We start from the raw sequence: 17659 nt of genomic DNA, 5'->3' as shown, positions 1-17659 counted from the left end.
ATTAAAACATGAATATTCACATATGCAGTTCATAATGGACATAAATAAACCTATAACTTTTAAACATAGCCTATAATATTTTTATCTCACAATTCTGACTTTTTTCTCGCATTTGTGTATTTATATCTCCCAATTCGGATTTTACAACTCACAAATTGTGAGTTTATATCACAATTCTGCGGGAAAAAAGTCAGAATTATGGGATATAAACAAAAAGAGTATATCTCACAACTCTGTTTTTCCCTCTAAGAATTGTGAGATATAAACTCGGATTTGCGGGAGGAAAAAGTCAGAATTGTGAGATATAAAGTTGAAATTAACTTTTTTTTTACTCCATGGTTTCCACAGACTGTCACCACAGAACTGCCATTTTCTGCCACCAAGTAGGCTCCGCCCACAAAAATAACATCCCTGCTGTTTGCAAACACAAAATAGGTCTATAGGCTTCATTACAGCCGCTCACAAAATAAACACCAAATCTCCAACTTGACAGAAGACTGAACACTAACAAGTCTTCCTTTGCTCAAAAACACAAAGAATTATACTTAATTTCAGCATTTACCCTCCCAATCCAGCCCAAGAGAAGCATGCTGGGAAATCCTACACCCAGTTTCAGTCATTGCCAACCAAATTTATTTATGTAGCTCCAACAGAAAAAGACAAACCAAACTAATTTGAGTGCATGTTTATCCGTTTATCAAACCCATGACAACACTAGCTAATCCACAAGACCAGAAGCACTTTTGACCCTGACATGGTAATTATGATCACAATGGTACATTTTGTTCGCAGCATTCTTCTAAAGAGAGCCGGTCACTGAGGAGATTGACGTGTGATGGGACTGGCCTGCTTTCCTCTAAACCCTGTAAGTCCACAAGTGCCGTTTGGTGTGGTAAGTTGCCGACTCCAATGGGAACGGTGGCATTCCTCTTGGCTTAAACACACCAATACTGCAGTTCAGAGCTCCATTTGTCTTTTGTGTTTTTGCTCCAGAAATAAACGATGATGAGACTGAAGGGAAGAGAAAGGGAGGGAAACTGCCAGATCACCCAGAGAGGCCGGGCAGGATGGCCCGTACCTGAGTGCCTACGCTTCAACCAGATCTTCTGTGAGTCATCCTTCAGTTTCGTCCTTCAGAGCAAATGTTTCTTTCAGGAATTTCTCCAGCATTCTGATGTTTTCTCTTCACAGAAAGTGCAGGACTGAAGCTTGTTTGGAGGTTAAATGGTCAACACCTGCACAAAAGGTACTTCCAATGAGTTTTATGTTGCATGCAAGTCATATCAGAATGATCATATTTAGGAAATGAGTGGATTTTCTTTTCAATTTGAGGGCTTGCCAAGTAAAGAATCGGTAACTCTTTAGTTTAAGGTCCAATTCTCACTATTAGGTTGTTTATTTGCATGCATATTACTAGGAAATAGGCTGTTTATTAATACTTATAAAGCACATATTATTGCCTTATTCTGCATGACCATATTCTACATCCCATAATGAATACCTAAACTTTCTTAACAACCTTACTAACTATTAATAAGCAGTAATTAGGAGTTTATTGAGGCAAAAGTCGTAGTTAATAGTGAGAATTAGACCCTAATCTAAAATGTGACCAAAGAATCACATTGGAAGTTAATTGGTACTGATTGTAATAAACTCTGATTGTACATTTGCACTAGATAATGTAGTTTGCATGCATTTTGTGTACTTATGAAGAAGAATAGCAATAAAGCTTACCAGAAAATGCTATCATCTGTGCTAAAAAGGTAAAAACTTGTAAGTAGGAATTTGCCAGAAGAGGCAGAAATTGTGCTGCATGTGCATTTAGTAACATCTAAAATTTAATGCAAAGTGTCGTGGAAATGTTCTCATTTATCTTGATTATGAATTACGTGTCAAGAGCAGTTGCTTTGTTTTGTCTTAGTTTGCTTGGAATACAATCATTCCCTGTAAAAAATGGTTTGTCCATGTTTAATAAGGATCTACAGATATTGCATGCTCCAATGAAAAATTGTGATTCGTTTTAGTTTGGAGGAATACCAGAAGCACTGATGCACAGCTATCAGTCACCTTAAGACATTCTGGTTTCATTGTTTCAGATGATTAATTTGGCACGCATTCATGATAAATACGGGCTGAAGAAGTTTTGGGAGGAGAAGATTGAAAGCCACGTTCAGAGGACGGGAAATGAGGACTCAAGAATGAAGAACAGCGCTTTATCAAAGTGTGTAGTCAGTCACGGGAAGTCAAAGCTCTCCTCAGATGTACTGCTGCTACAGAATAACTTTATCCAATGTGTTGCTTTTCTTTCCATTTCGAGGTTATTTTCTGGAGCAGTAATTGCAAAGAAAGATTAGGTCGAATAATCTGAAATGAAAAGATAATTTTGATAAACGACCACAAGTCACAAAATCAAACTTGCAAGAATGGACCTCTGGGAGAAAACAGAAGAAACTCATAATTGTTTTTTCTGACCTGGTTTAGGATCCATAAACAGTGTCTTGCTTTTGGAAATGAAAAGCATCCAAAGGTTCTTGGGTAATTCCAGACAGGCTTCTGTTGCTTGTTTTTGCTGCCCTCTAGTGTTTCCTCACTGTCACTTCAGGAAGGTCAGGGTGGATTAGCACAGAACATGGGTACAAATCTCCAGGCTTTGGACCTCGTTCAAATCAATGTGAGTGCGCTGCGGTAGAGACAGCTGTAGAGACGAGTGCGGCTTTCTGAGTGCGTAATGAATATATAGATTGTTGGTACAGATGAACCGCAACAGGCTTCAAAGCCAAGAGTTTATTAATACAGGCGCCAAACTCTGATCAAATACCTGGAGAAGCTACTTTGAACCTGCAGTTTGCTGGTGTTAAAAGTCATAATTTACAGCAGTGTCAACATTTTATGAAAAATTTAGTTAGTTACACAACAGTTGCTACCTCAAAGACCAGAAAGGGAAATGCTCATTAAAAGTTACACTCTAAAAAATGCTGGGTTAAAAACAACCCAAGTTGAGTTGAAAATGGACAAACCCAGTGATTGGGTTAAATGTTTGACCAACGTGATGGTTAGTTTTATTGAACTCAACTATTGTTTAAAAATGACTGAGTTAAAATGAACCCAAAACAGGTTAGAAATTAAAAAGCAGACACATAATTACTAGAGGCAACAATAATAATCAAAAGGTGAAACATTAATTAATAAGCAATTTAATAAATGTTTATTGTTTAATTATTATTCATTAAACATTAAAGGGTTAGTTCACTTTCAAATTAAAATTTCCTGATAATTTACTCACCCTCATGTCATCCAAGATGTTCATGTCTTTCTTTCTTCAGCTGAAAAGAAATTAAGGTTTTTGAGGAAAACATTTCAGGATTTTTCTCCATATAGTGGACCTCAATGGACCCCAAACGGTTGAAGGTCAAAATTACAGTTCCAGTGCAGCTTCAAAGGGATCTACATGATCTCAGACAAGGAATAAGGGTCTTATCTAGAGAAACCATCGCTCATTTTCTTTATAAAAAAAAAAAGAAAGAAAGAAAATGAGCAATGGTTTCTCTAGATAAGACCCTCATTTCTCATCTGGGATTGTGTAGAGCTCTTTAAAGCTGCAATGAAACTGTAATTTTGATCTTCAACCATTTGGGGTCCATTGAAGTCCACTATATATGGAGAAAAATCCAGGAATGTTTTCCTCAAAAACCTTAATTTCATTTTGACTGAAGAAAGAAAGACATGAACATCTTGGATGACATGGGGGTGAGTAAATTATCAGGAAATTTTAATTTAAAAGTGAACTAATCCTTTAATAAATATTTGTTTATTAAACATATTATTAAATGTTAATTTCCAACATACTTTGGGTTCATTTTAAATAAGCAATACAGTCATTTTTAAACAATAGTTGAGTTAAATAAAACTACCCAGCAGGTTGGTCAAACATTTAACCCAACTGCTGGGTTAAAACAACACAATCACTGGGTTTGTCCATTTTCAACCCCACTTGGGTTGTTTTTAACCCAGTATTTGTAGTGTGTTACTAAATGGATTAATCACATAGCCTTTATACAACACTCAAAAAAAAATGCTGGGTTAAAAACAAGCCAATTTGGGGTAAATATGGACAAACCTGTTGGGTTAAATGTTTGACCCAACCTGCTGGGTATTTTTATTTAACTCAACTATTGTTTAAAAATGACTATATGGCTGGTCTTAAAATGAACCCAAAAGACACACAATTAATAGAGGCAACAATAAAAATTAAAAGGTGAACATTTATTAATAAGCAATTTAATAAATGTTTATTATTTAATTATTAATTATTAAACTTCTTAATAAATGTTCATTTGTTAAACATATTAATTAATGTTATTATGTAATGTATTCCGAGCAATACAGTAATTTTTAAACAATAGTTGAGTTGAATAAAACTGCCCAGCAGGTTGGGTCAAACATTTAACCCAACTGCTGAGTCAAAACAACCCAATCGCTGGGTTTGTCAATTTTTTAACCCAGCATTTTTTTTTTAGAGTGTATATATATATCAGACTCGCCAATGTAAAGTCTGCATGAAAATACAGCAGTAAAGCACTTTTATCATAAAGACTCAATGTTTTCCTTCAGGTTACGTGAAGAGTGGGTCCAGAGGCTTCAATTCCGGAACCAACACGTGATCGAGACCATGAGAGAGGAACAAATAAGAAGAGCTCAGAGGGTTCAAGGGATTTTAAGAGTTTAGACGTCAGCATGAAAACTAAAAGCACTTCTCTAAAGCATTTTACATTCATTATACAAAAGCTGTCACTGGAACGGTTACCCTTTAAAAAGGTTCTAATATTTACACTTTTGTTATATACTTTTGATGTACTAATAATATGCACTCTTTAGGTACAAAGGTATACCTTTTGAAAAGGTACCACCCCAGTGACAGCTTTTACCTTTTTTCTGAGATTTATATCTGTATAAAAGTCGGTCTATTTCTTTAACTTAACTAAATAGTTTTCTGATGTAGTGTTTGAGTCAGAAAGATGCTGTTGCAGACATGCAGGTACCATACCACTAAATGTGATCTTTCCTTCCGGCGTCTGTCTTTCATATAAGGCTCATTGGGTTACATAATACATTCTTACCGATTTTTATTTTTATTAAAATGTAAGTATAATTATCATATTTTCACTGTGTAGTTTTTTTTTTTTTGCTTTTACTGAGAAAGAGCACATGCATAATGTCATGGTCGCTCACTTTCTGTTCAACTCTGTTATAACATTTCCCTTTTTGAAAATAAGCTTGCTTTTTCTGACATCATATGAGATTTGACGTCAAACACGTGTAAGTTTTCAGTATTTTGTTATGTTAAGACTTACATTGGTCTTGTCAAGCTCAATATAATTACACCAACACTATTTATACTACAAAAGGTCATGTGCAAATGTAAAGAGAGAGAGAGAACATCAAGATAACATTTTCCATTTTCACTTTTTTCATTTACATTCACAATAATTCATTAGGCATGCAAACCTTAAAATCTGCCAGCTGTCTTTTCTATTGTGATGAAAAAGAGGAACTTGTTTAAGTTGCAGTGGTCAGTTTTCTTAGTAATTGCCAGGAAACTTGTCTAAATATGGGGGGGGGGGTTTACCAGTTGCAAGTCTGTTGTTTATAGAGGCTATTGCTTTTCACAATATAATATTGTTTCAAAAAAACCTTTAAATAATATTATAATGTTGATGTTTTATATCCATATTTACCAGTTTAGAAATGGGCGACAATTAAATGATCAATCAGTGGAGATTTTTCATATAGTATTGCTTTATGAGAATATATGTAAGCAGTAAAGTTGGATATACAGGTGCTGGTCATATAATTAGAATATCATCAAAAAGTTAATTTATTTCACTAATTACATTCAAAAAGTGAAACTTGTATATTATAGTCATTCATTACACACAGACTGATATATTTCAAATGTTTATTTCTTTTAATTTTGAAGATTATAACTGACAACTAAGGAAAATCCCAAATTCAGTATCTCAGAAAACTAGAATATTGTGAAAAGGTTCAATATTGAAGACACCTGGTGCCTACAACTCTAATCAGCTAATTAACTCAAAACACCTGCAAAGGCCTTTAAATGGTCTCTCAGTCTAGTTCTGTAGGCTACACAATCATGGGGAAGACTGCTGACTTGACAGTTGTCCAAAAGATGACCATTGACACCTTGCACAAGGAGGGCAAGACACAAAAGGTCATTGCAAAAGAGGCTGGCTGTTCAGAGAGCTCTGTGTCCAAGCACATTAATAGAGAGGTGAAGGGAAGGAAAAGATGTGGTAGAAAAAAAGTGTACAAGCAATAGGGATAACCGCACCCTGGAGAGGATTGTGAAACAAAACCCATTCAAAAATCTGGGGGAGATTCACAAAGAGTGGACTGCAGCTGGAGTCAGTGCTTCAAGAACCACTACGCACAGACGTATGCAAGACATGGGTTTCAGCTGTCGCATTCCTTGTGTCAAGCCACTCTTGAACAACAGACAGCGTCAGAAGCGTCTCGCCTGGGCTAAAGACAAAAAGGACTAGAAGTGGTCCAAAGTTATGTTCTCTGATGAAAGTAAATTTTGCATTTCCTTTGGAAATCAGGGTCCCAGAGTCTGGAGGAAGAGAGGAGAGGCACACAATCCACGTTGCTTGAGGTCCAGAGTAAAGTTTCCACGGTCAGTGATGGTTTGGGGTGCCATGTCATCTGTGTTTTCTGAGGTCCAAGGTCAACGCAGCCGTATACCAGGAAGTTTTAGAGCACTTCATGCTTCCTGCTGCTGACCAACTTTATGGAGATGCAGATTTCATTTTCCAACAGGACTTGGCACCTGCACACAGTGCCAAAGCTACCAGTACCTGGTTTAAGGACCATGGTATCCCTGTTCTTAATTAGCCAGCAAACTCGCCTGACCTTAACCCCATAGAAAATCTATGGGGTATTGTGAAGAGGAAGATGCGATATGCCAGACCCAACAATGCAGAAGAGCTGAAGGCCACTATCAGAGCAACCTGGGCTCTCATAACACCTGAGCAGTGCCACAGACGGATCGACTCCATGCCACGCCACATTGCTGCAGTAATTCAGGCAAAAGGAGCCCCAACTAAGTATTGAGTGCTGTACATGCTCATACGTTTCATGTTCATACTTTTCAGTTGGCCAAGATTTCTAAAAATCCTTTCTTTGTATTATTCTATAAGTAATAAGTAATATTCTAATTTTCTGAGATACTGAATTTGGGATTTTCCTTAGTTGTGAGTTATAATCATCAAAATTAAAACAAATAAACATTTGAAATATAGCAGTCTGTGCGTAATGAATGAATATAATATATACAAGTTTCACTTTTTGAATGGAATTGGTGAAATAAATCAACTTTTTGATGATATTCTAATTATATGACCAGCACCTGTATGTGTCAGTTGAAGATATCAATTCATGATATTGTGGATTATGAAAAAAAATAATTTTGAATTTCAGGTTCATTATGCAAAATAGATCAACATTGTTGGTAGTTTGAGTTAAAATGGCTTTTAATAATGTGAGTCACTTAAAGATTTTCAAACATTATTATTTTTAAATACTTTTATCCAAATCTCTTCTGCCATTTTCAAAACAAATAAAAATTCCTGTGATGTCACTATGGGTAAAGAGATTACATGGTGAGAAAGCTACTTGTGTGAGGGATGAAATATCTTGAGCGACAGAGAAACACATCCAGCTGACTAAGGGAATGTCTCAATCAGCTTCCTAGTTCATTAGTTCAGTTCAATTTATTTATATAGCACGTTTAAAAACAACCATGGTTGACCAAAGTGCTTAACAATGTCCAGAAAATAAAAATAAAGAGTCACACACAAATAAAACAAATACAATAAAAAAACATCACAATGTCACCGCTCGGCTAGATATAAAAGCCAATGAATACAAATGTGTCTTAAATAATGACTTAAAAATTCCAACAGTCTGAGCAGTTCTTATGTGTACAGGTAAACTATTCCACAAATTAGGTGCCACCACTGAAAAAGCTCGGTCACCTTTATTTTTTAACCTAGTTCTTGGAACATTGAAGAGCACCTGATTGGATGACCTCAATGCTTTACCGGGAGCGTGGACATGTAAAAGCTCTGATAAATACTCAGGTGCCAACCCATTTAAAATCTTAAAACAAACAATAAAATCTTGAAATCAATCCTGAAGCGGACAGGAATTACACTTTCAAACTCCTTACGTGGCAGGATAGGGCTTGACTTTAGCCAACAGTCTCATTTGAAAGAAACTGGCTTTTACAACAGAACTAATCTGTTTTTCAAATTTAAAAGCACTGTCAAAAATCACACCGAGATTCTTGGTAAATGGACGAACATATGAACCTAAATTACCAAGTGCATCTACATAAGCACTTAAATCCCCAGGACGACCAAACACAACAATCTCAGTCTTATTTTCATTAAGACAAAGAAAGTTCTGATCCAACCATACTTTTAAATCTCTCAGGCAATTAAATAATGACAAAAATGAAGCTTTGTCATTAGTTTTGACAGGCAAATAAATCTGAACATCATCTGCATAACAGTGGAAGGTAATATTCTGCTTTCTAAAAATATACCCCAAGGGCAGCATATACAAAGAAAACAACATGGGGCCCAATACTGAACCTTGAGGGACGCCACAAAAAAGAGGGGCAGCAGATGACGAAAATTCACCAAGGTGAACAGAAAAACTTCTGTCAGTCAAATATGATTGAAACCATTTAAGGGCTATGCCCTTAATGCCGACACACTGTTCAAGTCTAGATAAAAGAATAGAATGGTCGACCGTATCAAAGGCCGCAGTCAAATCCAAAAGGACTAAAACAGCAGAGTTACCAGAGTCCACAGTTAAAAGAAGATCATTAAAAACTCTTGAAAGAGCAGTTTCTGTACTGTGACAGGGCTTAAAACCAGACTGAAAAATTTCATTAATTCTAAATTCATCGATAAATGACTGAAGTTGATTAAAAACAACTCTCTCCAAGACTTTCGATAAAAAAGAGAGTTTAGATATAGGTCTGAAATTAGACAAAATGGAAGGATCCAAGTTATTCTTTTTTAGTAGTGGTTGCACCACGGCATGTTTAAAAACAGCTGGTACACACCCTGAGCTGAGAGATACATTGACCAAAGATACAATGCTTGGCCCAACAGTGTCAAAGACATCTTTAGCCAAACGTGCAGGAATACTGTCAAGGGGGCAGTTTGTGAGACGTAGCTGTTTAACTATGTCAAAAAGATAGGAGAATGTAACCGGCTCAAACTGCTGAAAGACAGCTGGGCAAAAGGAAAAATCAGGGGAGTTACTAATAACCGTAAAGGGTGGAAAACTGAGACCAGCAATTTTGTCCACAAAATGCTTCAAAAAGTTTTCACATAATATTAATGATGGCACAATACAATCAGAATCACATGGGTTAACAAGAGAATTAAATACATTAAAAAGAACCTGAGGCCGCTGGCTGTTACTGGCTACAAGGTCAGAAAAAAATTGTTTTAGCCGATTTAACTGCTCTCTGGTATTTACATAATGTGTCCTGCATCATTTCGAACGAGATTTTAAGTTTATCTTTTTTCCACTTTCTCTCAGCTACTCTGCAGGCACGTCTGAGAGAGCGGGTGATGTCATTTAACCAGGGTTCTGTCCGAACTTTAGGACGTTTTTTCCTCAACGGAGCAAGAGAGTCTAAAGGCATCTCTACACAGCCGATTTATGGCTGCTCTGAAGCGGGTCTGTATCTGCTCAGAATTCAGTGTAAAGACGCAATGCCATGTTAAAGAAGACCTAAAATACGCCGGGTCTGACCCACTTCAGCCCCTAGTATCAAAGGCGAGTCTGATACTGTTCTGGTTCAGTGTAAATGAACGCGAAGTATAGCCGCTCTAAACTACGTCATTGTCATGACAACCAAAAGCATTCCAGTCAGCTTAGGCGGCGCGAGATTCAAGAAGCAGGAGACGAAACATATAACTTAGGGCAAATAATAAAAATAATGTCTTCCAACAAGGGGCATTGAAGTAAAAGAGTCCTGTACTCACATCGTGAAGCAAACCACCAAAATAACAGCAGAGAATCGTCGTGTGTCATAAATTGGCTTTTGCCGTTTGTAATCTTCCTATGAAGAGACTGTCAGATCAAAGCGCTGCTACATTTCTCTCAGATAAGGTAAATGCTTAACACAATCGGCGTCACTTTGATTGTGTACTGTTATATTATCTTCCAAAAATCATCTCCTTGAGGACGATATTTCACCCACACACGACGGTCTGGTGATCTGCTGCTGCCTGATACATGCAAATGCTAACATCATTTGTTGTTTCTGTCTCTTTGGAAAAAAAAAAAAAATAAAAAAAAAAAAATAAATAAATTGTTCGACCTCTTTTAATCCCGTTGTGAACTACCCGGTGTAATAATGAATAATTTTTTGTTGCATGTTCCAACTGTAACAATTTTTATTATGACAAACATCAAAGCGTGAGATATAGCACGCAGTTTAGCCTACTACTTTAAATTTTCGTTTTTTTTTTTTTTTTATTTCGAGTTATATTTCATATATTTAATTATTTTTAAATTAATTTTGTTAAAACTGTTAGTTTTGAAATACTTATGTTCAAATGTTATGGTTAATTCCTGTGTAAATGCATTTATGCCGCTTCAGAGGAGCATTAAACAGTCTGTGTAAATGCACATTTTTGTGATTTTATTCCACTTCAGAGTTGGTTTCTGTGCCGCTTTTTCTGTGTAAAGATGCCTTTAAAATCTCAGTACAAGTAGAGTTAAATAAGACCGTGAATTCTTCTACACTGAGATTACAGTCATCAAGATTGTACAACAACGAGTCTTTAAAAACACTAGAAAACTGTGAAGCAGTTAAAGGGTTAATTGCTCGCACACTGGGTTGCGCAGAAGCACAGGTTGAAATCTCAGAATTGGGAACAACCAGAGTAAATAAAACAGGCAGGTGGTCTGAAATACATGTGTCACATATTTCACTGATAGTAATACATAAACCATACGACAACACAAGGTCCAAAGTATGCCCTTTTTCATGGGTCGGACCAGTGACTGACTGCGTTAGATTAATTGAATCAATTAGACGGAGAAAATCTTTAACCAGAGGTTTGGATTCACAGCACACATGTATGTTAAAATCACCAATAATTAAAAAACGATCATATTTCAATGCAATCCCCGCCACAAATTCTGCAAAATCCTGGATAAAATTCTTATTATACTTTGGAGGTCGATATACCACCGCACATAACACAGTTGTGGGAAAACTGGTCTCAAAAAGCTGCAATTCAAAACTGTTGCAGGCGTCCACCCCGACAGTGAAAAACTGATTTAAATACAGTAGCCAGTCCTCCAACTTTACCGGTGGTTCGAGGGGAGCTAAGAAAGTCACAGCGGGGAGGAAGAAGTTCGGAGAAAGAAATTAACTCACCAGCATTAAGCCAGGTTTCTGTCAAAAACATGAAATCCAGCTCACGTGAAGTGAAAAAATCATTCAGCAAAAAAGTCTTATTAGCTAGTGATTAGCATTTATCAGAGCCAAACGAAGGGTGTAATTCTCTCTGGCCGACCGCACCGCACGGTTCAGCGGGCGAAAGTTCGAAGAATCCACACCACTTCTGCGGACCCGGACCCGAACTCGCATAGGAGGAGAAGACACAGGTGACAGGTCGGCCTCGGAAGTCACCGTCGGGAAGACAGGACGGAGCCACCTCCCTCTCATTTCCAGCGAACACCGAGCAGCAGGAACGTAAGATCCATCATGACGTGCCGTCACAGATGTGGACACCAGGTAAGCCTTGAATCTGACAAGGACACCTCCACGCTTCCCCCGTCGTCTCCAACGCTTCTTGCGAGGAATAACATATGGTGATCCGCGTAAAAACGCCGGTATATCTGCCAGGAAGGGTGGAAGGCCCGTAGTCTGGTGGTTTCCCGACACATATCTTCCAGACATGGTATCATTACTCAGAGCACTGATCAGGGACTCGGCCATTGTCTCAGTGGCAAAATCTTTCCAGTGGAAAGAACTGAAATGTTCGCTCCCTAAAAAGTTCCACAATGTTAAGTGAAAACCAGGGAACACTGAAGCTTACTATGTTCCCTTAATGGATGTTCTGATGCAAGAAACATAAATTGCACAAGCCAACTCATACTAATTAACAGCCTAATAACACGCAAAAGATGTTTTGAAAACGAAAACAGTTGTTTAATGTTATTTCAGCATAAACTGTAGTGATGTTTCAGGATTGGGCGCTACACGATATACTGATTAACGACCAAAGGAGTTAATTGAAATGCACCCATATGGAAAAGGTGATGCACATTAAAGTTCATGTCAGCAGGTACGAGATACTGACCTCTGGTGGTGAAAGGATGGTACAGCAGCATGTGTTAGGCCCTATATTGAGGAGAAATTACAACTCATAATGGTGAGATTTGTACAAAGTGGTCAGAGAAAAATTTTATTTTTATATAAAATTGTTTTATGTTAAGTTATACCAACAGATTAGGCACATTTGTCAACTGCAAAGAAAATCAAATCAAGTCCCCAAGTCTCTTAAAGGGATAGTTCATAGTTATAAGAACAGAGTAAAGGGATAGTTCTGTCATCATTTTCTCACCCCCAAGTTGTTCCTGTAAGAATTTCTTTCTTCTGCTGAACACAAAACAAGATATTTTGAAGAATGTTGGTAACCAGTTGATTGGCCACATTGACTTCCATTTTATTTTATTTATTTTTTCTATTTGGTTACCCATATTCTTCAAAATATCTTTTTTGTTCAGCAGAAGAAAGAAATTCTTACAGGTTTGGAACAACTTGAGGGTGAGAAAATGATGACAGAATTTTCATTTTTGGGTGAACTATCCCTTTAAGCTTGATTTTTGGATAGTTTTACTTTTGCAAATGTTGACATATCCTGAAATGCTAAATCTATCTAACCATCTAAAACTATTTTAAACAGCTAATCCCTGGGTGGGGAACGTTGTTCCTAGAGGGCCATTGTCCTGCAGAGTTTAGCTCCAAGCCTGAAAAAAAAAAAACACTCACCTGCCTGTAACTTTAGTAATCCTGGAGACCTTGATTAGCTTCAGGTGTGTTTAATTAGGGTTGGAGCTAAACTCTGCAGGACAATGGCCCTCCAGGATAAACGTTACCCACCCCTGATTTATAGCCTAAATATCATGCATTTATGAGCTCATATTGAGAGACTTTGAAATATTAGTACACTGCAGGATGACTGTTAAGATGGTAAATGGTTTTAAAATGGTGAATTTATTACAAATGGTGACCAGTCGCAGGACCTGAGATAGCCTACTTTCCATATAGGCTATGCTCATAAAAACCTATAATCTTGATGTTGATAAAAGAAAAGGCCATTATGAATAAACTGGTCTTTTACTTATGAGAGTGCGATGACATAATGCATTGAAAGAAGAGGAACATGTTTATGGCAATTATCACTGAGATCAGCTTCTTCTTCTGAGAAATAGTCAGTAAATATGTATCTTAGAAGTGATCGCTTATTTTAGCTTTTATTCTCTAAATGTCTAGTAGCTACTGAAAGCAGTGACGAAAACGACTTACCGTTTGATGAAATTCACGGTCTGAATACAAAAAACTTCATGAGGGTTTTTATTAATTTACACTGATAGTAGCGGATGTCCAGTCTCATAATAGTTAGTTATAATCAACATAAGACCCGTTTCCCCCCACTTTTGAGCATTTACTAGTAATTTCAACGAAAAATAACCACAGTTCTTGTAGTTATTTCATGGTAACCACGAATCACAGTGTCAACATTTTTATGAAAAATTAGTTAGTTCCACGACAACTCATAGACCAGAAAGGAAAATGCTAATTAAAATATAAATGTAAAGTCTGCATGAGAATACAGCAGTAAAGCGCTTTTATCATAAAGACTCAATGTTTTTCTTCAGGTTACGTGAAGAGTGGGTCCAGAGGCTTCAATTCCAGAACCAACACGTGATCGAGACCATGAGAGAGGAACAAATAAGAAGAGCTCAGAGGGTTCAAGGGATTTTAAGAGTTTAGACGTCAGCATGAAAACTAAAAGCACTTCTCTAAAGCATTTTACATTCATTATACAAAAGCTGTCACTGGAAGGGTTCCCTTTAAAAAGGTTTTAATATTTACACTTTTCTTATATACCTTTGTTGTACTAATATATGCACTCTTTAGGTACAAAGGTATAGCTGTTGAAAGGGTACCACCCCAGTGACAGCTTTTTACCTTTTTTCTGAGATTTATATCTGTATAAAAGTCAGTCTATTTCTTTAACTTGACTAAATAGTTTTTTGATGTATGTTTGAGGCAGAAAGGCATATAAGGCTCATTGGGTTACATAGAATACATTCTTACCGAGTTTTATTTTTATTCAAATTTAAGTATCATTATCACACTTTCACTGTGTAGTTTATGTTTTTACTGAGAAAGAACATATGAGTAATGTCATGATCGCTCGCTTTCTGTTCAACTCCGTTATAACATTTCCCTTTTTAAAAATAAGCTTGCTCTTTCTGACATCATATGAGATTTGACGTAACGTTTTCAGTATTTCGTTATGTTAAGACTTATATTGGTCTTGTCAAGCTCAATATAATTACACCAACACTATTTATACTACAAAAGGGCATGTGCAGATGTAAAGAGAGAGAGAACATCAAGATAACATTTTCCATTTTCACTTTATTTCATTTACATTCACAATATAGGCATGTAAACCTTAAAATCTGCCAGCTGTCTTTTCTATTGTGATGAAAAAGAGGAACTTGTTTAAGTTGCAGTGGTCAGTTTTCTTAGTAATTGCCAGCAAATGTGTCAAAATGTGGGTTTTTTACCAGTTGCAACTTGCAAGTCTATTGTTTAAAGAGGCTATTGCTTTTCACAATATAAATTGTTTAAACAACAATGTCTGCCTGGTTAATCTACCAACAGGAATGGAAGGGGATGATCCTGTCGGCTTTCTACAGAAAATGCTACCTAAATGGATCCCCGACCTCACGGCGCGCTCAAGCCTGATCGAGATCGATAGAGCTCATCGTGTTTGCTCGAAAAGCAACTCACCTAAACCACGATCGTTGATATTCCGGCTCCTTCGCTATCCTGACAGGCAGGCCATCCTCCAAGGAGCAGAAAAAAAAAACTTTAAATAATATTATAACGTTGATGTTTTATATCCATATTTACCAATTTAGAAATGGGCGACAATTAAATGATCAACCAGTGGAGATTTTTCATATTTCATATTTATGAGAATACACTCACCTAAAGGATTATTAGGAACACCATACTTAAGACTGTGTTTGACCCCCTTTCGCCTTCAGAACTGTCTTAATTCTACGTGGCATTGATTCAACAAGGTGCTGAAAGCATTCTTTAGAAATTTTGGCCCATATTGATAGGATAGCATCTTGCAGTTGATGGAGATTTGTGGGATGCACATCCAGGGCACGAAGCTCCCGTTCCACCACATCCCAAAGATGATCTATTGGGTTGAGATCTGGTGACTGTGGGGGCCATTTCAGTACAGTGAACTCATTGTCATGTTCAAGAAACTAATTTGAAATTATTCAAGCTTTGTGACATGGTGCATTATCCTGCTGGAAGTAGCCATCAGAGGATGGGTACATGGTGGTCATAAAGGGATGGACATGGTCAGAAACAATGCTCAGGTAGGCCGTGGCATTTAAACGATGCCCAATTGGCACTAAGGGGCCTAAAGTGTGCCAAGAAAACATCCCCCACACCATTACACCACCACCACCAGCCTGCACAGTGGTAACAAGGCATGATGGATCCATGTTCTGATTCTGTTTATGCCAAATTCTGACTCTGCCATCTGAATGTCTCAACAGAAATCGAGACTCATCAGACCAGGCAACATTTTTCCAGTCTTCAACTGTCCAATTTTGGCGAGCTCGTGCAAATTGTAGCCTCTTTTTCCCATTTGTAGTGGAGATGAGTGGTACCCGGTGGGGTCTTCTGCTGTTGTAGCCCATCCGCCTCAAGGTTGTGCATGTTGTGGAGACTTCCGGTGGCGCGCGCTGCAAGATGGCTGCACAGCACTATACTCCTGATTAAAACCTCCTAATTGAAAGTATTTTTTCACATTGAGGAAAGATAACGTCATTGTTTTACAACTTGACAAGTCCAATTCTAGAATGGCAACTAGTAAAAAAAAAAAAAAAAAATATTCGATGTCTCCCCTAAAATTGGCTGTTGGTGACAAACGAAAAACGCGAAATGGTCTCCTGCATGCTGACAGAGGCAATAAAATCCGCTCTTAATCCCTTTAATGACTTTATCAATGAAAACAGGGCTGTTCTTCGTTCTTTGAAAGAAGAAATGGATTCATTGAGTAAAGGTATGGCGTCGATTACAACAAAAGTGGACGATCTCCAAGGCAGTTTACGCAAAACAAAAAAGGATACGAACTTTTGTCTCCTGTCTCAGCTTGACCAGATGCAGCGAAAATGTAACGATCTCGAAGACCGGTCACGACGCAACAATGTCTGCCTGGTTAATCTACCAACAGGAATGGAAGGGGATGATCCTGTCGGCTTTCTACAGAAAATGCTACCTAAATGGATCCCCGACCTCACGGCGCGCTCAAGCCTGATCGAGATCGATAGAGCTCATCGTGTTTGCTCGAAAAGCAACTCACCTAAACCACGATCATTGATATTCCGGCTCCTTCGCTATCCTGACAGGCAGGCCATCCTCCAAGGAGCACGGAAAGCGAAACCCACTCTGCCCGGAGGAGCACGCCTGGAATTCTATGCTGATTACAGTCATGAGACGGCGCAAAAGAGGAAGGCGTTTTCGGCCGTAAGATTCAAGCTTCACCAGAAAGGCGCCGAATCTTTCCTGATCTACCCAGCATCGCTGCGAGTCACACATAAGGGTCAGAAATACTCGTTTAAATCTCCGGAGGACGCTGAAAAATATCTCGTGGGTCTTGATGCCGTTACAGCACCTGCTGCCCGAAGATCTTTAAACTTCCCGCTTCTAGAGGAAATGGAAGAGGCCGACTAAAGAGACTTGCAAGTTCTTTGCTGATAAACCTGTGCAATACACTGACCAAAGACTCTTTCAGCATACAATTGTGTTTCAGTTCACCAAAGTGAAATGGTAACTACTTTTTATTTCTATACAATTGCATTTTGTTTCAAAATCTCGTTCTAGACGGGTTCTAGATCTCTTACACAGGAAAAAAATTGATGTAGCGTTTCTTCAGGAAACCCACCTTACCGCCAGAGACGATTCTTTTCAAACGCAACTCTAACTTTATTATTGAGCACTCAGGGTCTGATGATGACGGTAGAGTAGTATATTGCTGTACGTCAATAGAAGGAAAGAAGTTTGCATTTGTCAATATATATGCTCCAAACTCATATGACGCTTCCTTTTTTCCAAATGTTTTAAAAACCCTACTACCTCTCCAAGGCTATTCAATTATCATTGGATCTGACATGAATGCCGTGCTTGACACAGTTTTGGATCGTTCCAATCCTGCAGTTTCAGTAGCGCAATCTCAGTCTTCTTCCGCACTAAGGTTGTTCACTAAAG

General features: G+C 37.8%; 1 protein-coding gene across 1 annotated transcript; it reads left to right on the top strand.

The window, feature by feature from the left end:
• The first annotated feature begins 432 nt into the window (after positions 1-432).
• LOC125262991 (protein FAM240B-like) lies at positions 433-5153 on the top strand. The gene is made up of 3 exons (XM_048181827.1): positions 433-1246; positions 2097-2221; positions 4612-5153. Exons 1-3 carry the CDS (start codon positions 1175-1177, stop codon positions 4724-4726), a joined length of 312 nt encoding a protein of 103 aa, XP_048037784.1. The 5' UTR covers positions 433-1174; the 3' UTR covers positions 4727-5153.
• Positions 5154-17659: the final 12506 nt, after the last annotated feature.

Source organism: Megalobrama amblycephala, linkage group LG2 (assembly GCF_018812025.1).
Source record: "Megalobrama amblycephala isolate DHTTF-2021 linkage group LG2, ASM1881202v1, whole genome shotgun sequence".
In the NCBI taxonomy this organism is placed as follows: Eukaryota; Metazoa; Chordata; class Actinopteri; order Cypriniformes; family Xenocyprididae; genus Megalobrama; species Megalobrama amblycephala.
This window is presented reverse-complemented; position numbering and strand designations above follow the sequence as displayed.

What these genes read in the sequence shown, in the direction of transcription:
- LOC125262991 (XM_048181827.1), top strand. Translation starts at nt 1,175, where the DNA reads ATGTTTTCTCTTCACAGAAAGTGCAGGACTGAAGCTTGTTTGGAGGTT. An exon ending in GGTCAACACCTGCACAAAAG is followed by an intron (nt 1,247 to 2,096) that starts GTACTTCCAATG and finishes TCATTGTTTCAG; the next exon opens with ATGATTAATTTGGCACGCAT. An exon ending in AAGAACAGCGCTTTATCAAA is followed by an intron (nt 2,222 to 4,611) that starts GTGTGTAGTCAG and finishes GTTTTCCTTCAG; the next exon opens with GTTACGTGAAGAGTGGGTCC.